The sequence below is a fragment of the Calidris pugnax genome, unplaced genomic scaffold (assembly GCF_001431845.1).
Source record: "Calidris pugnax isolate Ruff unplaced genomic scaffold, ASM143184v1 scaffold335, whole genome shotgun sequence".
NCBI lineage: Eukaryota > Metazoa > Chordata > Aves > Charadriiformes > Scolopacidae > Calidris > Calidris pugnax.
In genome coordinates this window covers 1,441,950-1,457,485 of record NW_015091148.1, presented here as the reverse complement: position 1 = coordinate 1,457,485, position 15,536 = coordinate 1,441,950, and the positions used below count along the sequence as shown (strand labels likewise).

Here is a 15,536-nt window from a genome sequence, read left to right as displayed (position 1 = left end):
GGTGGAGTCTCCTTCTCTGGAGACATTCAAACCCCTCCTGGACACGTTCCTGTGGGACCTGCTCTGGGTGGCCCTGCTCTGGCAGGGGGTTGGGCTGGATGATCTCCAGAGGTCCCTTCCAACCCCAAATCATTCTGTGATCCTGTGAAGACAGAAAAAACAGGGAGGTGAAAAGGTTCTGAGATCCAACCAAATTGCCCAAGAATCTCTTCTGCAGTTGCGTTAATCCTTTGGCACCCATCTGTGTGTGCTGGAACCTTGTCTTGAAAACCAGATGCCATCAGAAGCGTAAAAGAGAATTGGATGGTCTCCACTCTAAAAATAAAGTGGGGCTTATCAGTGTAGTTTCAGTGGCAGCTTTCCTTAGTGAGATTCCACCCTCCCTGGGGTGGGTGATTCATTGAGGCCAGAAGAAGTGGTTCTTTGGAGAGCAGCTCATTGGGCTGGTCCCACGTCCTGCCCGGCTGTTTCTGCTGAAGGGCCCGTGTTGTCACCACTGCCCTTTCTCAGTTAAAGAATGGTTGGTAAGTGCAGTTATGGAAAAGGGTGTTTTCTTCCTCAGTATCCGTGGCGTGTTTCCTTATCTCGCCTACTTCAGTTAAATAGTAGAAATGAAGGGAAGAATTTTTAAAATGTCAACGTAACGTTCTTATCTTAAAAAAAAACAAAGCCCACCTTTGGCTGGTGAGAAACAACTTTTAACTGTTTATTAGATTTCGGGTTTCTGTAGTCTAGAGCACTTTTTTTCAGATGCCAAGTTCTCCCCTGTATGTCAGAATATTCTTTAGCAAAAATAAACCCAACCCAAGCCTCCTGCAGCTGCTGCTGGTCAGTGGGGAACAGACACCGTTGTCATGACCTGTGATTCTGCTGCTTCACTGCCCCGTGGCCTCATGTGTCAATGACTTTTCCCCAGTCTCACTGACATTCTTAGCTGTTCCCCCAGCAGTTCTCCTCCATTCAGGGTTTCTAAAACATAAAACAGAGAGTCAGACAGTCGCTGGGTGCTCATCACTCTTCTGGGGCTGATAATTTCTTTATAGAGAGGAAATTGCACTTCCAAGTGTTACCTGTTCCCTTGATTTGTACTAAACCAGGCCCTGAGCAGCTTCTCTTTGCTAGAAACTTCTTGTTGATGGAAAGGAGCTCTTGGAATATTGTTCTTTATTCTGCCTTCTTATTTTTCCAGGAATGGTGGACCCACCTCTGGCTGAATGAAGGATTTGCCTCCTGGATCGAGTACCTGTGTGTAGATCACTGCTTCCCGGAGTACGACATCTGGACTCAGTTTGTTTCTGCTGATTATACACGAGCTCAAGAGCTCGATGCCTTAGACAACAGTCATCCTATTGAAGTAAGTTCTGTCTTTGCTATCGATTGTCTCTGCCTTTTTCTTGTCATCTGAGCGTTAAGGAAAAAGGGGACTTTACAGTCATTCGCGACGCAAAGGAAAATCTAAGGTTGCATTTGTACTTTGTGGGTTTTCCTCTACTTGAATTGGTATCTCAGAAGTGAGGTTTGAGGGGGTGAAGATCTGGAGTTGTTCTGCTCTGATGGTTTAAATGGCAAAGCTGTGATCAAAACTCATCATGATTTGTGTTTTGGTTTGTTTCTGGTCACAGCGGGCAGTTTTCTGGCCCTTGAGCACAGTGAAGTAGCCCCTGACTTGAAATAAGGAGGCTGGGGCTGGGCTTGCTGCTTTGGAAACCAGGCAGGAGTTTGGGGATGGAGAGGGCAGCAGCAGCAGCTTGTTCCAGCAAAACTGGGAGCTCTGCTAAAAGAAAACTCCCTTGAAATTCCTAGAGATCACCATGGACAAGTTTTCAGACGGCTTAAGAGGTGTTTGGTGTAATAGATGTTGGGAGATGACCTTGCTTTGTACCACAGGTCACTTTAGAGTGAGTGACTCACTGACTGTGTTTCCTGAGTGCACATTGTTCACCGTCCCAGAATTAAACAGCTTCCACTGGTTTTTTTTTTTGTTTTTTTTTTTTTGCTTTTGGGTAAGTGTTGAATGAAAGGATTGAAGCAAGATCCCCAAAGTGATTTGATTAAAAACCAAAACCTCAGTTAAAGTGTGTTTAAGCTATAAACCAATCCTAACCCAGCTGTGTGGGAAGGAGCTCAAATGACTGGGAGCAGAGACAATGCAGGGATGGACCTTCATTTCTCACCTTCAGTCAGAAAACTCTGCTCCTGAAACACTAGAACAAGCGAAATCAAACCCTTTAATGGCAATTCAAATGACTGGGAGCAGAGACAATGCAGGGATGGACCTTCATTTCTCACCTTCAGTCAGAAAAATCTGCTCCTGAAACACTAGAACAAGCAAAATCAACCCTTTAATGGCAGTTAAAACTGTTCTCACTGTCAATTGTCCTGTTTGCCACAGGTTAGTGTTGGCCATCCATCTGAAGTAGATGAAATATTCGATGCTATTTCTTACAGCAAGGGAGCGTCTGTAATCCGAATGCTACACGACTACATTGGTGATGAGGTAAAGACTGGTGTTAAAAAGCCAAATGTGGGCTGTCAAATCTCTTCACAGTTAAAAATGCTGTTTAAAAAAAATATATATAATATTTAAATCTGTGTATTCTATATTTTGAAAACTTTGCTCCAATCTGTATTTGGGATCTATTTGAACTCAACTAAGAGATATAAGATAGCGGGGAAAATGTGGAAGGAGTTACAGATGTACATTCTGATCCTAAGATTCCTTGGCTGATTCTGGGATATAAATACAGAGTGGAGGGAGGAGAGAAAATCCCTCCGTTCTGGTGCCATTACATATTCCATTGTGTGTTCCCAGGACTTCCGGAAAGGAATGAATTTATATTTAACGAAGTTCCAGCAGAAGAACGCCGCTACAGGTAACGGGTGGTTATTGGATGCTTAAGAAAAGTCATTTCTGGAGACACAATTCTTAGTGCTAAAGTGATGAGTTCTTACACAGCTGCTTTTCTTTTTTCCACCCGAGATAACTGAAATGCAAGGAAATAATGGGCTTGTTCCTGGTTTCATGCAACGTGTCCCTGGAGGGCCAGGATTGGGGCTCTCAGGGTTCCCTCTCTCAGCACGTGTGGCTGAGGTGAACCCAAAGGGCTGTGCTTACTGTTGGTGACCACATCTGTGCACTAATCTGATTTAGAGACAGAGTGTGTCGATCTGCTGTGTCAGCCTTTTGCAAGCTTCCCTTGGCAGTATTGATTGCGTGTGTGATTAAACAGTTCAAAGTCTTGTCTAACGGCGCTTTCTTTACTTCAACCTTTTTTTTGTGTGTGTCAGGCCTAAATGTGGAAGTGGAACATCACGCTCTGTCAGCCCAAACAAGTCTGTGTTCGGTCAGCTCTTTTGGCATAATATATGAAAAACTTGAGGAAAAGATTCTTCTTTTTACCATTTTTAAATATTTAATGCTCATTTTTATTCTACTTTATCACGACGTGTGTTGCTTGCGTTGTTTTAGTGGTAAAGCAGCTTTTTTTCTCCCCTTCCTCCCCCATCAGTGGTTTAAACTATTTCCTTTTTCTTGCCTGTTATCTGTTACAATTTGATAAAAACACACCCAAAACATATGAAGGGGGAACTGGAGTAATAATACATCACCCTCTAGTGCCCATATGGTGTCCTTAATAGTGTCTGACATGCCAAGACTCCAGGAATCCTTACTCAGACTTCTCTTCTGCAGAGGACCTCTGGGAAAGCCTGGAAAAAGCCAGTGGGAAACCTATCGCTGCCGTGATGAATACATGGACCAAACAAATGGGATTTCCCCTCATTTATGTGGAGGCTGAACAGGTAAACATAGCCCTGCCTATTAAAAGTTCTGCCATGATGAACGTGCTGGAATGGTTCTTGAGGTAGCTCCTTTTTCTGGAGGAGAACTCAAGTTACTCCAATTAACAGATGGCACATGCGTGCGTTGTGATATACAGAAGATGAGATTAAATGTTCTGATAACTCCTTTCCCTCTCTTTTTCTTTTCTTTTTTTCTTTTCCCCTCAGCAAGAAGATGACAAAGTGTTGAAGTTAGTCCAGAAGAAGTTCTGTGCCAGTGGACCATATACTGGTAAGATGAGTGCTAAGAGCAGGAATGGAGCGTTCGTTGCTTTTCGTGCAGCGATTTTGGGAGATGAAGAGGCCGCGCTGCAGAGCGGGCAGGTGCTCTGCTTGGATTTGGGTGCTAACTTCAGAAAATCTAAGGTTTAAGGCTCTCACGCAGGTAGTTTCTGTGTCCTCCTCCCATGAAGAGCAATCTGCAGTCTTTGCTTCAGTTTTCCTTCTGAGATGCTTCTCTTCTGGTGTCCAGTTTGAGGCCAGCTCTGCCACCTGAGGAGCTCTGCGAGCTACTGGTTTTATAATAGTGCTCATATAAAAATGCCTCCCCTGGAAGCCAGCTCCCCCTTAGAACACAGATTCCACCCATCTTGTGGAAATTAATGTTTGGCTTGAAAGGTGATTTAGAAAATCTTGGGGTTTAGCTCTAGAACTGCCGTTTTCCTTCAGATTTGTGCCTTTTTTTAGGCTTAGATTTGAGTAGCGTTGCTTCAAACGCTGCTGAAACCTGTTTGAACATCAGGCAGAGTTTCTCGGTTGTGTGAATGCTTTTTCTTTTTCCCCTTAGCCTTTCCTTTTTTTTTTGTTTCTTCTTTTAGGGGAGGATTTCCCCATGTGGATGGTCCCCATAAGTATTTGTACAAGCGATGACCCCACCAGTGCCAAAATGCAGATACTGATGGACAAACCAGAGCTCACCTTGGTTTTGAAAGATGTCAAACCAGACCAGTGGGTGAAGGTGAGCTCTCATGAAGGAGGACATATCGCTGGGAATAAGACTGATTATCGCTGTAATGTTCCCTTGCATTTCATTTTCCTCTTCTCTGGGTTTTTTTTTCCCACTTTGCAATCTTGTGTTTCTTATGGAGGGGCCTCTCTCTGCTGCTCCTGAATATTGGCTCCTCTCTATAACGCTTTCTTAGTGTGGTCTTTTGCTGTCCAAGAGCAGTCTAGACAATGTAAACTTGAACCTTTTAAGAGTCCCAGCCCGGAAAAACAGTGTGCAATTAGAGGAGGCTTTTGAGTTGCAATGTGGTGGCTTTTTTGGTATCCCATGGCAACCACTGTTTAGTTAAAAGTCCATCTTGAGCGAAAAATAGCCCTGTTTATCTTTCATTAGTGTGAAGGTTTTCTACTGGCTATTGCCAGACCAGGACAAATTTATGAGTGAAAAAATTCGCAGTTGAGGTCTCCTGCAATCATGACTGGTGCTGTATGAGATGCTGAGGCTGAAGAGTAATTGTAAAGCTGGAGCTGTATTTGGAGAGGTGTCTCTGAAAGAACATTAAGGGTTATTCTCTCTGAATATTACTCAAATTTTTCCACTTAACCAACATGGGCATTGCTGCTCTCAGGCCTGAGCATTCTCTGCAATCACTGTATCTGTCTGGGGCCTCCCTGGTAATAGAGGGGCATGAAATGAACAATTCTGGAAATGCCCTGAAGGTAAAGTTTGGTATTTCAGCCCGAGAAGGCACCAATCCAGCTCAGTCCATGGTGAGTCTGTAGGACTGTTGGCTGCAGGGGTGGTCAGTCTGTGAGGTTTGTAGCACGTGCCGTGGCCCTGAGGACTGGCAATTGGACTGGCCAAAATCAGAGCAGCAGCAAAGGGGGTGACTTCCTGATAAGCTCAGCCGTGGGTTTGGTTTATCTCGGGTACCATTGTTCAAACAACCACAGTATTTGACCATCCACACACTAAAATGCCAGGAGGTAGCAGCATGTAGTGACTGTAGTTCATCAGCCTCACTGACTGCAACTTGCTTTTGCACTGGGCAGAGGTTTTTGCTCCCCTTTCGTAGGAAAATGGTTCTATTGAAACTGAATGGAGCAGGCTGGGGGTGAGAAGTTACAAAAATTAAGATTCCAGCACCTGCAGCCTCCTGCTTTTTATCTTCTCGGTGCAAGACCACCCTTAGTTCAATTAAGATTTACCTCTGGAAGAGAAGTTTCTTGTTTTTCCTTGCTCCTAGTTTTAATTCTAGTCTGTTTCCTTCTCCCATACCTCCTACTGAGCATTTCTTCTTTGAAACCTTTAGTCTTTCTCCCTTACTTAGGGTTTGTTTTTTCTTTTTATTTAAAAGATAGTGACTGACTCCTCTGAGCTGCAATGCTTTGAGGAATTTCTAGCGGTAAAAAAAAAAAAAGCATTTCCTTGTTTGTTCCTTACTTTTATTTATTTATTTTTTTCTTTTACTTTTCAGTTAAACCTTGGAACAGTAGGGTTTTACCGTACCCAGTATAGCCCTGACATGCTGGAGAGTTTGATACCGGCGATCAAAGACCTCTCCCTCCCCCCCGTGGACAGGCTTGGCCTGCAGAACGATCTCTTCTCTCTGGTAAGAAACCCTGAGCTCTTCTGCCCAACGACAAGAGCAACAGTCACTGCAGAAAGGGGTGTCTGCAGAGTCAGTCTGGGTTTCTGGAGGCAAAGTGTCTCTGGGATTACTGCACACATCTAGCTGTTAATTAGCTTGACAAGTTCTAACTTGTATCACACGACTTAAACCCTATGGAAGCAGTCTGTAACTCCTGTTCCACTCTTCTCTGCAGGGGTGTATTATACTATATTTATTTTTTTTTAATACAAAATTGTTTTGAGAACCTGCTTTCTTTTAACTCATCAGAATAAGGTTATTTTAATGAGCCCCTCAATGACTTTATCCGATGCTGTCGGCACCACGTGCTTTATTCACCTGGGCTCGTTCTAACTGTCCTCTGCTGGAGGAGGTGGCTGTTGGGGATTCTCACTGTTTCAAAGCAAAGTGTTGCTCACTCTGAACAATTAATTACCACACTCCGTATTTCGGATTGTACTTTCTTATTCTTGCTAGTCAGCAAGTATGTGGAAACTTTTAAAAACGTGGGTTTGATACCCTCCCTCTCTGGCTTCAAAGCTTGTGACTCTCGTCGTGGCTCAGCTGAAGGGGTGTGAAGCTGTAGCCTGAGTCATTTCCCCAGGATTGCGAGACTAATGGGACATAAAAATGGAGCAAATAACACACGTGGGAACATCGTGTTAGACTCCTATTTTGTTTTCCCTTTTAATCATGTTTTTATCGTAGATGAATATAGCTTAGATAATAAAAATTGATTGTCATCTCTTTTCCTGGTGCCATAAATCACTGGTCTGGTTCCAGGTTAACAAAAATCCGAGGGATGTGGCTGGAGATGGCTGCTGTAGGTTGGAGATGGCTGCTGTAGGTTGGAGATGGCTGCTGTAGGTATCACCAGCTGCATGAAGCTGTGATCAGTTCATGTAACCTGGGAAGTAGTTAATACAAAATTTTCCCAGCAGAGGTGAAAAGGCAGGACTTGTACTGATTCACGGGCAGCAGGAAGCAAAAATGACTTCTGCAGCTTCATACTCCTCAAAATTTTCCCAGCAGAGGTGAAAAGGCAGTGCTTGTACTGATTCAGGGGCAGCAGGAAGCAAAATGACTTCTGCAGTTTCATACTCCTGATTTAACGAAGAGCAAAAATTAAATCTCTAAATCTTCACAGTTTTTAGTTAAAATAAGATTTTTGGTGGGTGTAGTATCTGGCTGAGAATAACTCTGGGGGTTTGCTCTTTCTTGCCAGCGTTGCTGCGATTTTGTGAAGTCACTTTAAATCTCCTGGTCTGTTTCTTGTTTGCGAAATGTGCTTATAATTATATAGCTGTCTCCTGGTAAAGTGCTTACCTGGGTGTAAAACACGTTGTGTGCAGAGAGCAGATGATGAAGGTGCTTGGAGTGGTGTTACCTCACCTTGGCAGAGCCCCTGCTCCAGAGAAAATAGGGTTTATGTGCAGGGCTGTGCAAACTGAGCTGTTAAAATAACGTGATGAGCTCTTTAAATGTCTTAATTCTGTTTGGAAATAAGATTAATCTGTGTCTTTTCCTCTCGCAGGCCCGAGCTGGAATCATTAGCACTGTAGAGGTTCTAAAAGTCATGGAAGCTTTTGTGAATGAGCCCAATTACACGGTGTGGAGCGACCTCAGCTGTAACCTGGGGATCCTCTCGACTCTCTTGTCCCACACAGACTTCTATGAGGAAATCCAGGTGTTCGTGAAAGACGTCTTTTCACCCATAGGGGAGAGACTGGGATGGGACCCCAAACCTGGAGAGGGTAGGAACCTTATCTGTGAAATCCAGTCCTGGTTTTGGAAAACTCACGTGTAAATAAGCCGTCAGGAATTTGGGGAAGGGGAGAGAAGGGAGGAAGAGGAGTCGGAAGTTGGGCGTTCAGGGGTATTGTTATATGTAAAACCAAGCAAACACAAAACCCCAAAGCCACCCTCTGTTGTCAGGCATGAGTTAAAATGGTAAAACTTTTCCCTACGCTGGTCACTGATAGAAATTCTCTGCTTCAGCTTTGCATCTATTGGAGCATGTGAGGCTTTTTAGGCTCGTCCTAGTCAGTCCTGTTTTAGCTGCAAATGGTTAATATTAGCTCAGGATACAGGCCTAGACTGTTGTGTTTGGTCTGGAATCATCTTCTCCTGACACTTTTGCTGTAAAAGAAGAAAACCCCAGTATGTTCTCCAGTTGGCACCAAGGAGAGCAAGAAAAGGCCTAGGTTCTTCAGATCCCTCAGCCATGTGGAAGGATTGTTTTTCAGCTCTGCCCTCATCACTCTAGGTGGAAGAACACTTAATTGCTGAATTGTGTCTCCAAATAATTAATTTTTTTCCTCCTACTCGCCCATTAGGTCATCTAGATGCCCTTCTGAGAGGTCTGGTCTTGGGCAAACTAGGAAAAGCTGGACACAAGGCAACGTTAGAAGAAGCCCGTCGCCGATTTAAGGACCACGTGGAAGGAAAACACATACTGTCAGCAGATCTGAGGAGTCCTGTAGGTTATTGGAAATGCTGGGTCCCAAAAGACTGTCCCCACTCACTTTTGGTGCTGTGTGCTCTGAACTCCTGTGTTTCCAAGAGTAGGGAAGGTGGAGGAGACCAGAGCCAAAGTGTGAGACCAACTGGTTTTGGCAGAGGTGGTTGGGAGCTTGGATAAGTCCAGTTATGAAGGAAATGGTACTGGGAAGTGTGGTACAAACCTCCCTGTGTTTCTTGAATCAATTAATCATCTGTCCTGGCCAATATTTGGTCGTAACTAAGAAGCTCAGCTCTTCCCACGCTGCCTGCCATGGAACAGCCCTGGTCTCCAGATGGTGTTGGGTTTTGGAGAGCATGGTTCAGGTGGATTGAGTTTATGGGACGGGTTTACTGGCCTGGTGTCGAGTGGCACAAAGATTTCTTGTTCTGGCATTTCGCCAAGAGTAGGGAAGGTGGAGGAGACCAGAGCCAAAGTGTGAGACCAACTGGTTTTGGCAGAGGTGGTTGGGAGCTTGGATAAGTCCAGTTATGAAGGAAATGGTACTGGGAAGTGTGGTACAAACCTCCCTGTGTTTCTTGAATCAATTAATCATCTGTCCTGGCCAATATTTGGTCGTAACTAAGAAGCTCAGCTCTTCCCACGCTGCCTGCCATGGAACAGCCCTGGTCTCCAGATGGTGTTGGGTTTTGGAGAGCATGGTTCAGGTGGATTGAGTTTATGGGACGGGTTTACTGGCCTGGTGTCGAGTGGCACAAAGATTTCTTGTTCTGGCATTTCGCTGTGGTTGAAATTAGCAAAATTAGGCTGAAATTGGGGAAGAGGGAAAGGAGTCAACGCATCTTTAAAATCCAACCTTAAAACATAGAAGGGATCAGTGCTGGCATCTTCCAGATCTGTTCACTTGTCTGAAACCTAACCCAAATGCATAGGAATTAATTGTTGCATTTCTAGAAATACGTTTTTTGACAGACACTCCTTGTTTCTGCTCTATTTTAGGTATATGTAACTATTTTGAAGCACGGAGATAGTACTACTTTAGACACTATGCTGAAGGTGAGTGCGGGTTCTGGTAACGCTGCCAATTTACGTGATGAAAAGCTGAATGTTCCACCCCACGAGTTCCTCTGAGATGCAGTTTATCTGCAAAAACCCTCAATCCCACAATTTACAGCTGATGTGAACAGTGGTGAGGCCCCATCTGGAGCACTGGGTCCAGTTCTGGGCTCCCCAGTTCCAGAAGGACAGGGAACTGCTGGAGAGGGGACAGCAGAGGCTACAAAGATGCTGAGGGGCCTGGAGCATCTCTCTGATGAGGAGAGGCTGAGGGACTTGGGGCTTTTTAGTCTGGAGAAGAGAAGGCTGAGGGGGGATCTGATCTGAGCCTATAAATACTTCAAGGGTGGGTGTCAGGAGGATGGGGTCAGGCTTTTTTCAGTGGTGCCCAGGGACAGGACAAGAGGAAATGGGCACAAACTTGAATATAAGAAGTTCCACCTAAACATGAGGAGGAACTTCTTCACTGTGAGGGTGGCAGAGCCCTGGCAGAGGCTGCCCAGGGAGGTGGTGGAGTCTCCTTCTCTGGAGACATTCAAACCCCCCCTGGACGCGTTCCTGTGGGACCTGCTGTGGGTGACCCTGCTGTGGTGGTGGGCTGGACTAGATGATCTCCAGAGGTCCCTTCCAATCCCAAATCATTCTGTGATTCTGTCATTCCGTTAGGGTGTTCCTTGGTCCATGTGTAGAGTGAAATTGCCACCTAGTGGCTTGTTGCACCTCTCATTTTTAGGATTATTTTTCATTGCTTGGAGGCACACGGTCCTACTTGACCTTATATAAACAGTGGTGAAGATCAGTTTATTACTAATTGTACTTTCTGCTGATGGATGTGTAATGAGGTCCGTGATGTGGAGAGCGGCGGGATGATTCATTAACAAGGTCAATTTGTCACATATTAGGCTCCAAGACTAATCCAGCAGCTCCAGTGTGTCGAGCAGCACTAGGTAAGAAGTTGGCATTTAATACCATGCATTAATATCATTCACTTTGGCTTTGCAGCTTCACAAGCAGGCAGACATGCAGGAGGAGAAGAACCGAATTGAACGAGTTCTCGGAGCCATCTCTCAACCAGAACTGATTCAAAAAGTTCTCACCTTTGCACTTTCAGTAAGTTCTTGGGGAAAGCTGCCACTTCCTCACCTGGAGAGAAGTTCAAGTGCCCTCAGAGCACTCAGTGACAGAGCACCCTGTGCATACAGAGCACTAGAATTGGCCTTAATGATTAAATATTTGAGTAGAATCTCAAAGTTGAGGGGAGGGGAAGCTGTTGTTGACAGATCCAGCGTAGAAATGCATAAAGCTGTGTTTGTGGAAAGAGTCTCCAACACTTGTCTGCGTTTTCCTCCCCAGGAAGAGGTACGTCCCCAGGACACGGTATCTGTTATCGGAGGAGTGGCTGGAGGCAGCAAGCAGGGGAGAAAAGCTGCCTGGAAATTTGTAAGGGACAATTGGGAGGAACTTTATAATCGATACCAAGGTGGATTCTTAATATCCAGACTAATAAAGGTACGTGTGGCTGCCAGGGGAGCCCTGTCCATGTGCACGACCAAAACTAAGCTCTTGTATTTCATGTGCCAAATGCTTACTCTCCATTAATGTTTGTTTTTTGTTTTTTTTTTCCCCCTTCAGCTAACAGTGGACGGATTTGCAAATGATAAAATGGCCGCAGAAGTTAAGGTAAGAAATTTTAATTAAAGAAGTTATTGACTTCATCTGTGACAAACACTAGACTGTAGGCACAGTTTTGGTGTGGCTTTATTATTTACTCCTTGCCTGCGCTTTTACAGGGACTCCTCCTTGGAAGAAGAAATTTAGAAATACGGCCCTTAATTATCACTTTCCTGTTAGAAGGAATTCTTGTTTGAAAAACCTGCTGAGCCCTGAGCTCTTATTGTTTTAATCGTCTAGTGATCTCTTCTTAGAGAAGATCTAGTAGCAGAAGTGATTTTTACAGAGAAATCCTGGGCTGTAGTTGTGGGTTTTTTTCTAAAGAACACGTTGCAGAACATTTACAGGAACAATCATCCATCAGTAAATAGTAACTACTTTCCAGGAGAGCTTCCTGGGACAGCAGACCTGGTTTTTAGCTGGAGTATTAGATGTGGCTGAGTCTGGATGTCACCTTGTGGTGTGCATTTGCAGGGGATGATCTGCCAGACCCTGGGAGGAGCTGGTGTGGGGTCAGGAGATGGCTCTGGGCTCAGCCTGGATTATTCTCCCTTGAACCACTCCTAAAGCCCAAAGTCACAGCAGCCCCTGGGGCAGGTTTTCCAGCCTCAGTTGTTCACGGAGTGGAGGGGGATCGATAGCGTTGAATGGGAGAAATAGGAAGAAAATAGGAAAGAAAAAATAGGAAGAAATGGGAGAGTATTCAGCAAGTGCTGCTGGTGCTTGGAGGTCGTTCTGCAGCTTGGAAGGAGGCCCAGGTGGAGCGAGAAGAAATCCAATACCCAGACAAATGCTTTTGCAAAACGGCCTTAGGCTTCTGTCCCGCTCCTCTGAGTGTCAGAAACACACACTTGATTTGCTGCTCGTTTGTTGCCTCCCCCTGAGGGACTGAACTCAGCTCTTGGAGTGTTGCTGTCCCTGGCAGCAAGGAGGGGACAGGACAGGAGGTGGTGTTTGGGGACAGGAGGTGGTGTTTGGGGACAGGAGGTGGTGTTTGGGGACAGGAGGTGGTGTTTGGGGACAGGAGGTGGTGTTTGGGCTGGTTTGTAGAAATCAAAGGGACTCTTTAGGGGAGGGTGTGGAGCAATAGGATGAGGTGGAACGGTTTTAAACGGAAAGAGGGGAATTTAGATTAGATATTAGGAAGAAATTCTTTCCTGTGAGGGTGGTGAGAGCCTGGCCCAGGTTGCCCAGAGAAGCTGTGGCTGCCCCGTCCCTGGAGGGGTTCAAGGCCAGGTTGGAGGGGGTCTGGTGGGAGGTGTCCTTGCTCAGGGCAGGGGGTGGCACCGGGGGGGCTTTAAGGTCCCTTCCAACCCAAACCATTCTATGATTCTATGAAATCACAGAATCCCATGGGGTTGGAAGGGACCTCTGGAGATCATCCTGTCCAACCCCCTGCCAGAGCAGGGCCACCCAGAGCAGGTCCCACAGGAACGTGTCCAGGTGGGGTTTGAATGTCTCCAGAGAAGGAGACTCCACCACCTCCCTGGGCATCCTCTGCCAGGGCTCTGCCACCTTCAAAGTGAAGAAGTTCCTCCTCATGTTTAGGTGGAACTTCCCATGTTCAAGTTTGTGCCCGTTTCCTCTTGTCCTGTCCCTGGGCACCACTGAGAAAAGCCTGGCCCCATCCTCCTGACACCCACCCTTGAAGTATTTATAGGTGTTGATCAGATCCCCCCTCAGCCTTCTCTTCTCCAGACTAAAGAGCTCCAAGTCCCTCAGCCTCTCCTCAGAAGGGAGATGTTCTAGCCTCCTCATCCTCAGACATGCTGCAGTGCCTGTGCTTTAGCATTTTGTTCTCCCCACCCTGTGGTGGGTCCCCAACCCCATGAGGTTGGAATTAAACACTCTGCAAACTTTCTTAGTGTAGTTGGGAGCAAACAGCATGAATTTTTATCAGAGAAGGGGCATAATTCACAGGAGCGTTTCTGTGTAACTTGGGGAAATGGGCGACTTAGAGATATTAATTTTCTCTATGTCTTTTTTTATGTGTTTTTTGTGTGTGTTTGTGGGTTTTTTGTGTGTACAGGCCTTCTTTGAGAGCCACCCAGCCCCGTCGGCGGAGCGCACGGTGCAGCAGTGCTGTGAGAACATCCTGCTCAACGCAGCCTGGCTCAAGCGGGACGCCGACAACATCCACCAATATTTCCTGCAGCGCAAGGCCCCCCCAGCAGGGCAGGGGGTGGCACTGGATGATCTTCAACCATTCTATGATTCTATGAAATTGCAGAATGACATGGGGTTGGAAGGGACCTCTGGAGATCATCCCGTCCCACCCCCTGCCAGAACAGGTCCCACCCAGAGCAGGTCCCACAGGAACGTGTCCAGGGGGGTTTGAATGTCTCCAGAGAAGGAGACTCCACCACCTCCCTGGGCAGCCTCTGCCAGGGCTCTGCCACCCTCACAGTGAAGAAGTTCCTCCTCATGTTTAGGTGGAACTTCTTATATTCAAGTTTGTGCCCATTTCCCCTTGTCCTGTCCCTGGGCACCACTGAGAAAAGCCTGGCCCCATCCTCCTGACACCCACCCTTGAAGTATTTATAGGTGTTGATCAGATCCCCCCTCAGCCTTCTCTTCTCCAGACTAAAGAGCTCCAAGTTCCTCAGCCTCTCCTCAGAAGGGAGATGTTCTAGCCTCCTCATCCTCAGACATGCTGCAGTGCCTGTGCTTTAGCATTTTGTTCTCCCCACCCTGTGGTGGGTCCCCAACCCCATGAGGTTGGAATTAAACACTCTGCAAACTTTCTTAGTGTAGTTGGGAGCAAACAGTGCGAATTTTAGTCAGACAAGGGGCATAATTCACAGGAGCGTTTCTGTGTAACCTGGGGAAATGGGCGACTTAGAGATATTAATTTTCTCTATGTTGTTTTTTATACCCTTTTGTGTGTTTTTGGTGGTTTTTTGTGTGTACAGGCCTTCTTTGAGAGCCACCCAGCCCCGTCGGCGGAGCGCACGGTGCAGCAGTGCTGTGAGAACATCCTGCTCAACGCAGCCTGGCTCAAGCGGGACGCCGACAACATCCACCAATATTTCCTGCAGCGCAAGGCCCCCCCAGCCCTGGTGTGAAAAAAAACAAACCCCCCCAACCCCATCCCACCGCCCCCCAGCATCCCACCGCTGCAGTCCTGCTGCCTCCCCACGGGGAGAGGGAGGAGAGAACCCAACAGCCCATTCATAATGCCAAGAATTTGGAGTCTTTTTTTTTCTCAAGCCGATGGGGATTGGACAATGAATGTAGTTAACTGGTTCCTGCTCACACTCCAGATTGAAAATTCTATTAAAATTATCAGCAATTCAGCAAAAAAAAAAGAAAATAAAAAGAGAGAGAGAGAGAAAAAAAAAAAATCTGTAAATATGATAGTAATAAAATAGAGCATAACAAAACTGTGAAACTTCCTCAAGCCTTGTCAGTGGTTAAAATATTTAACACCCCCCTCCTCCTGACACTCTTATTGACAGATGTTCTGTTTTTTACACCCTCCCCTGCCCGCCACCCCCCAAAAAAAAAAGATTAAAAAAGAGGAAAGTGGTGGTTTCTAGGTCAGTGGAATTTTGTGGAGGTTTTGGGGCAGGAATGGGTTCGTGCCTCTGGAAGAGGGCACGGGGAAAGGCAGGTTGGTTGGTGAAACATAAGAGTCTGCATCATTCAAAGTGCGAGGTTTTGGGGAAGATGTTCCTACAAACACCCCACCCCCCACCACCCCTCGATCCAAGGAATAGTAGATTCCCCTCCCTTTTGTGTTACCTCTCGGCGAAAATAAGAAAAAAAAAAAAAGACAAAATGTTCTGTTGCTCTTCGGTTTTTCTCCTTGGTTCCACTCGCTGATGTCCTTCTTGGAGATGATGGGATGTGTATGGAAACATCTTTACAGCCACATTAAATAAGAGAGAGAGAGAGAGAGTCATGCGATTTATTACTTATTTTTTTTTTTT

At 45.9% G+C, this 15,536-nt stretch overlaps 1 protein-coding gene across 1 annotated transcript in view; it reads left to right on the top strand.

The window, feature by feature from the left end:
• The window catches only part of NPEPPS (aminopeptidase puromycin sensitive), a 60,895-nt gene extending 45,397 nt beyond the window's left edge, over nucleotides 1-15,498 (top strand). The window contains exons 16-23 of the mRNA XM_014958934.1: nucleotides 6,264-6,398; nucleotides 7,951-8,170; nucleotides 8,753-8,895; nucleotides 9,877-9,933; nucleotides 10,936-11,043; nucleotides 11,287-11,442; nucleotides 11,566-11,613; nucleotides 14,517-15,498. Of these exons, the coding sequence (XP_014814420.1) occupies nucleotides 6,264-6,398; nucleotides 7,951-8,170; nucleotides 8,753-8,895; nucleotides 9,877-9,933; nucleotides 10,936-11,043; nucleotides 11,287-11,442; nucleotides 11,566-11,613; nucleotides 14,517-14,669 (1,020 nt within the window). The 3' untranslated portion in view covers nucleotides 14,670-15,498. The remainder of the gene's footprint in view (nucleotides 1-6,263; nucleotides 6,399-7,950; nucleotides 8,171-8,752; nucleotides 8,896-9,876; nucleotides 9,934-10,935; nucleotides 11,044-11,286; nucleotides 11,443-11,565; nucleotides 11,614-14,516) is intronic.
• Nucleotides 15,499-15,536: the final 38 nt, after the last annotated feature.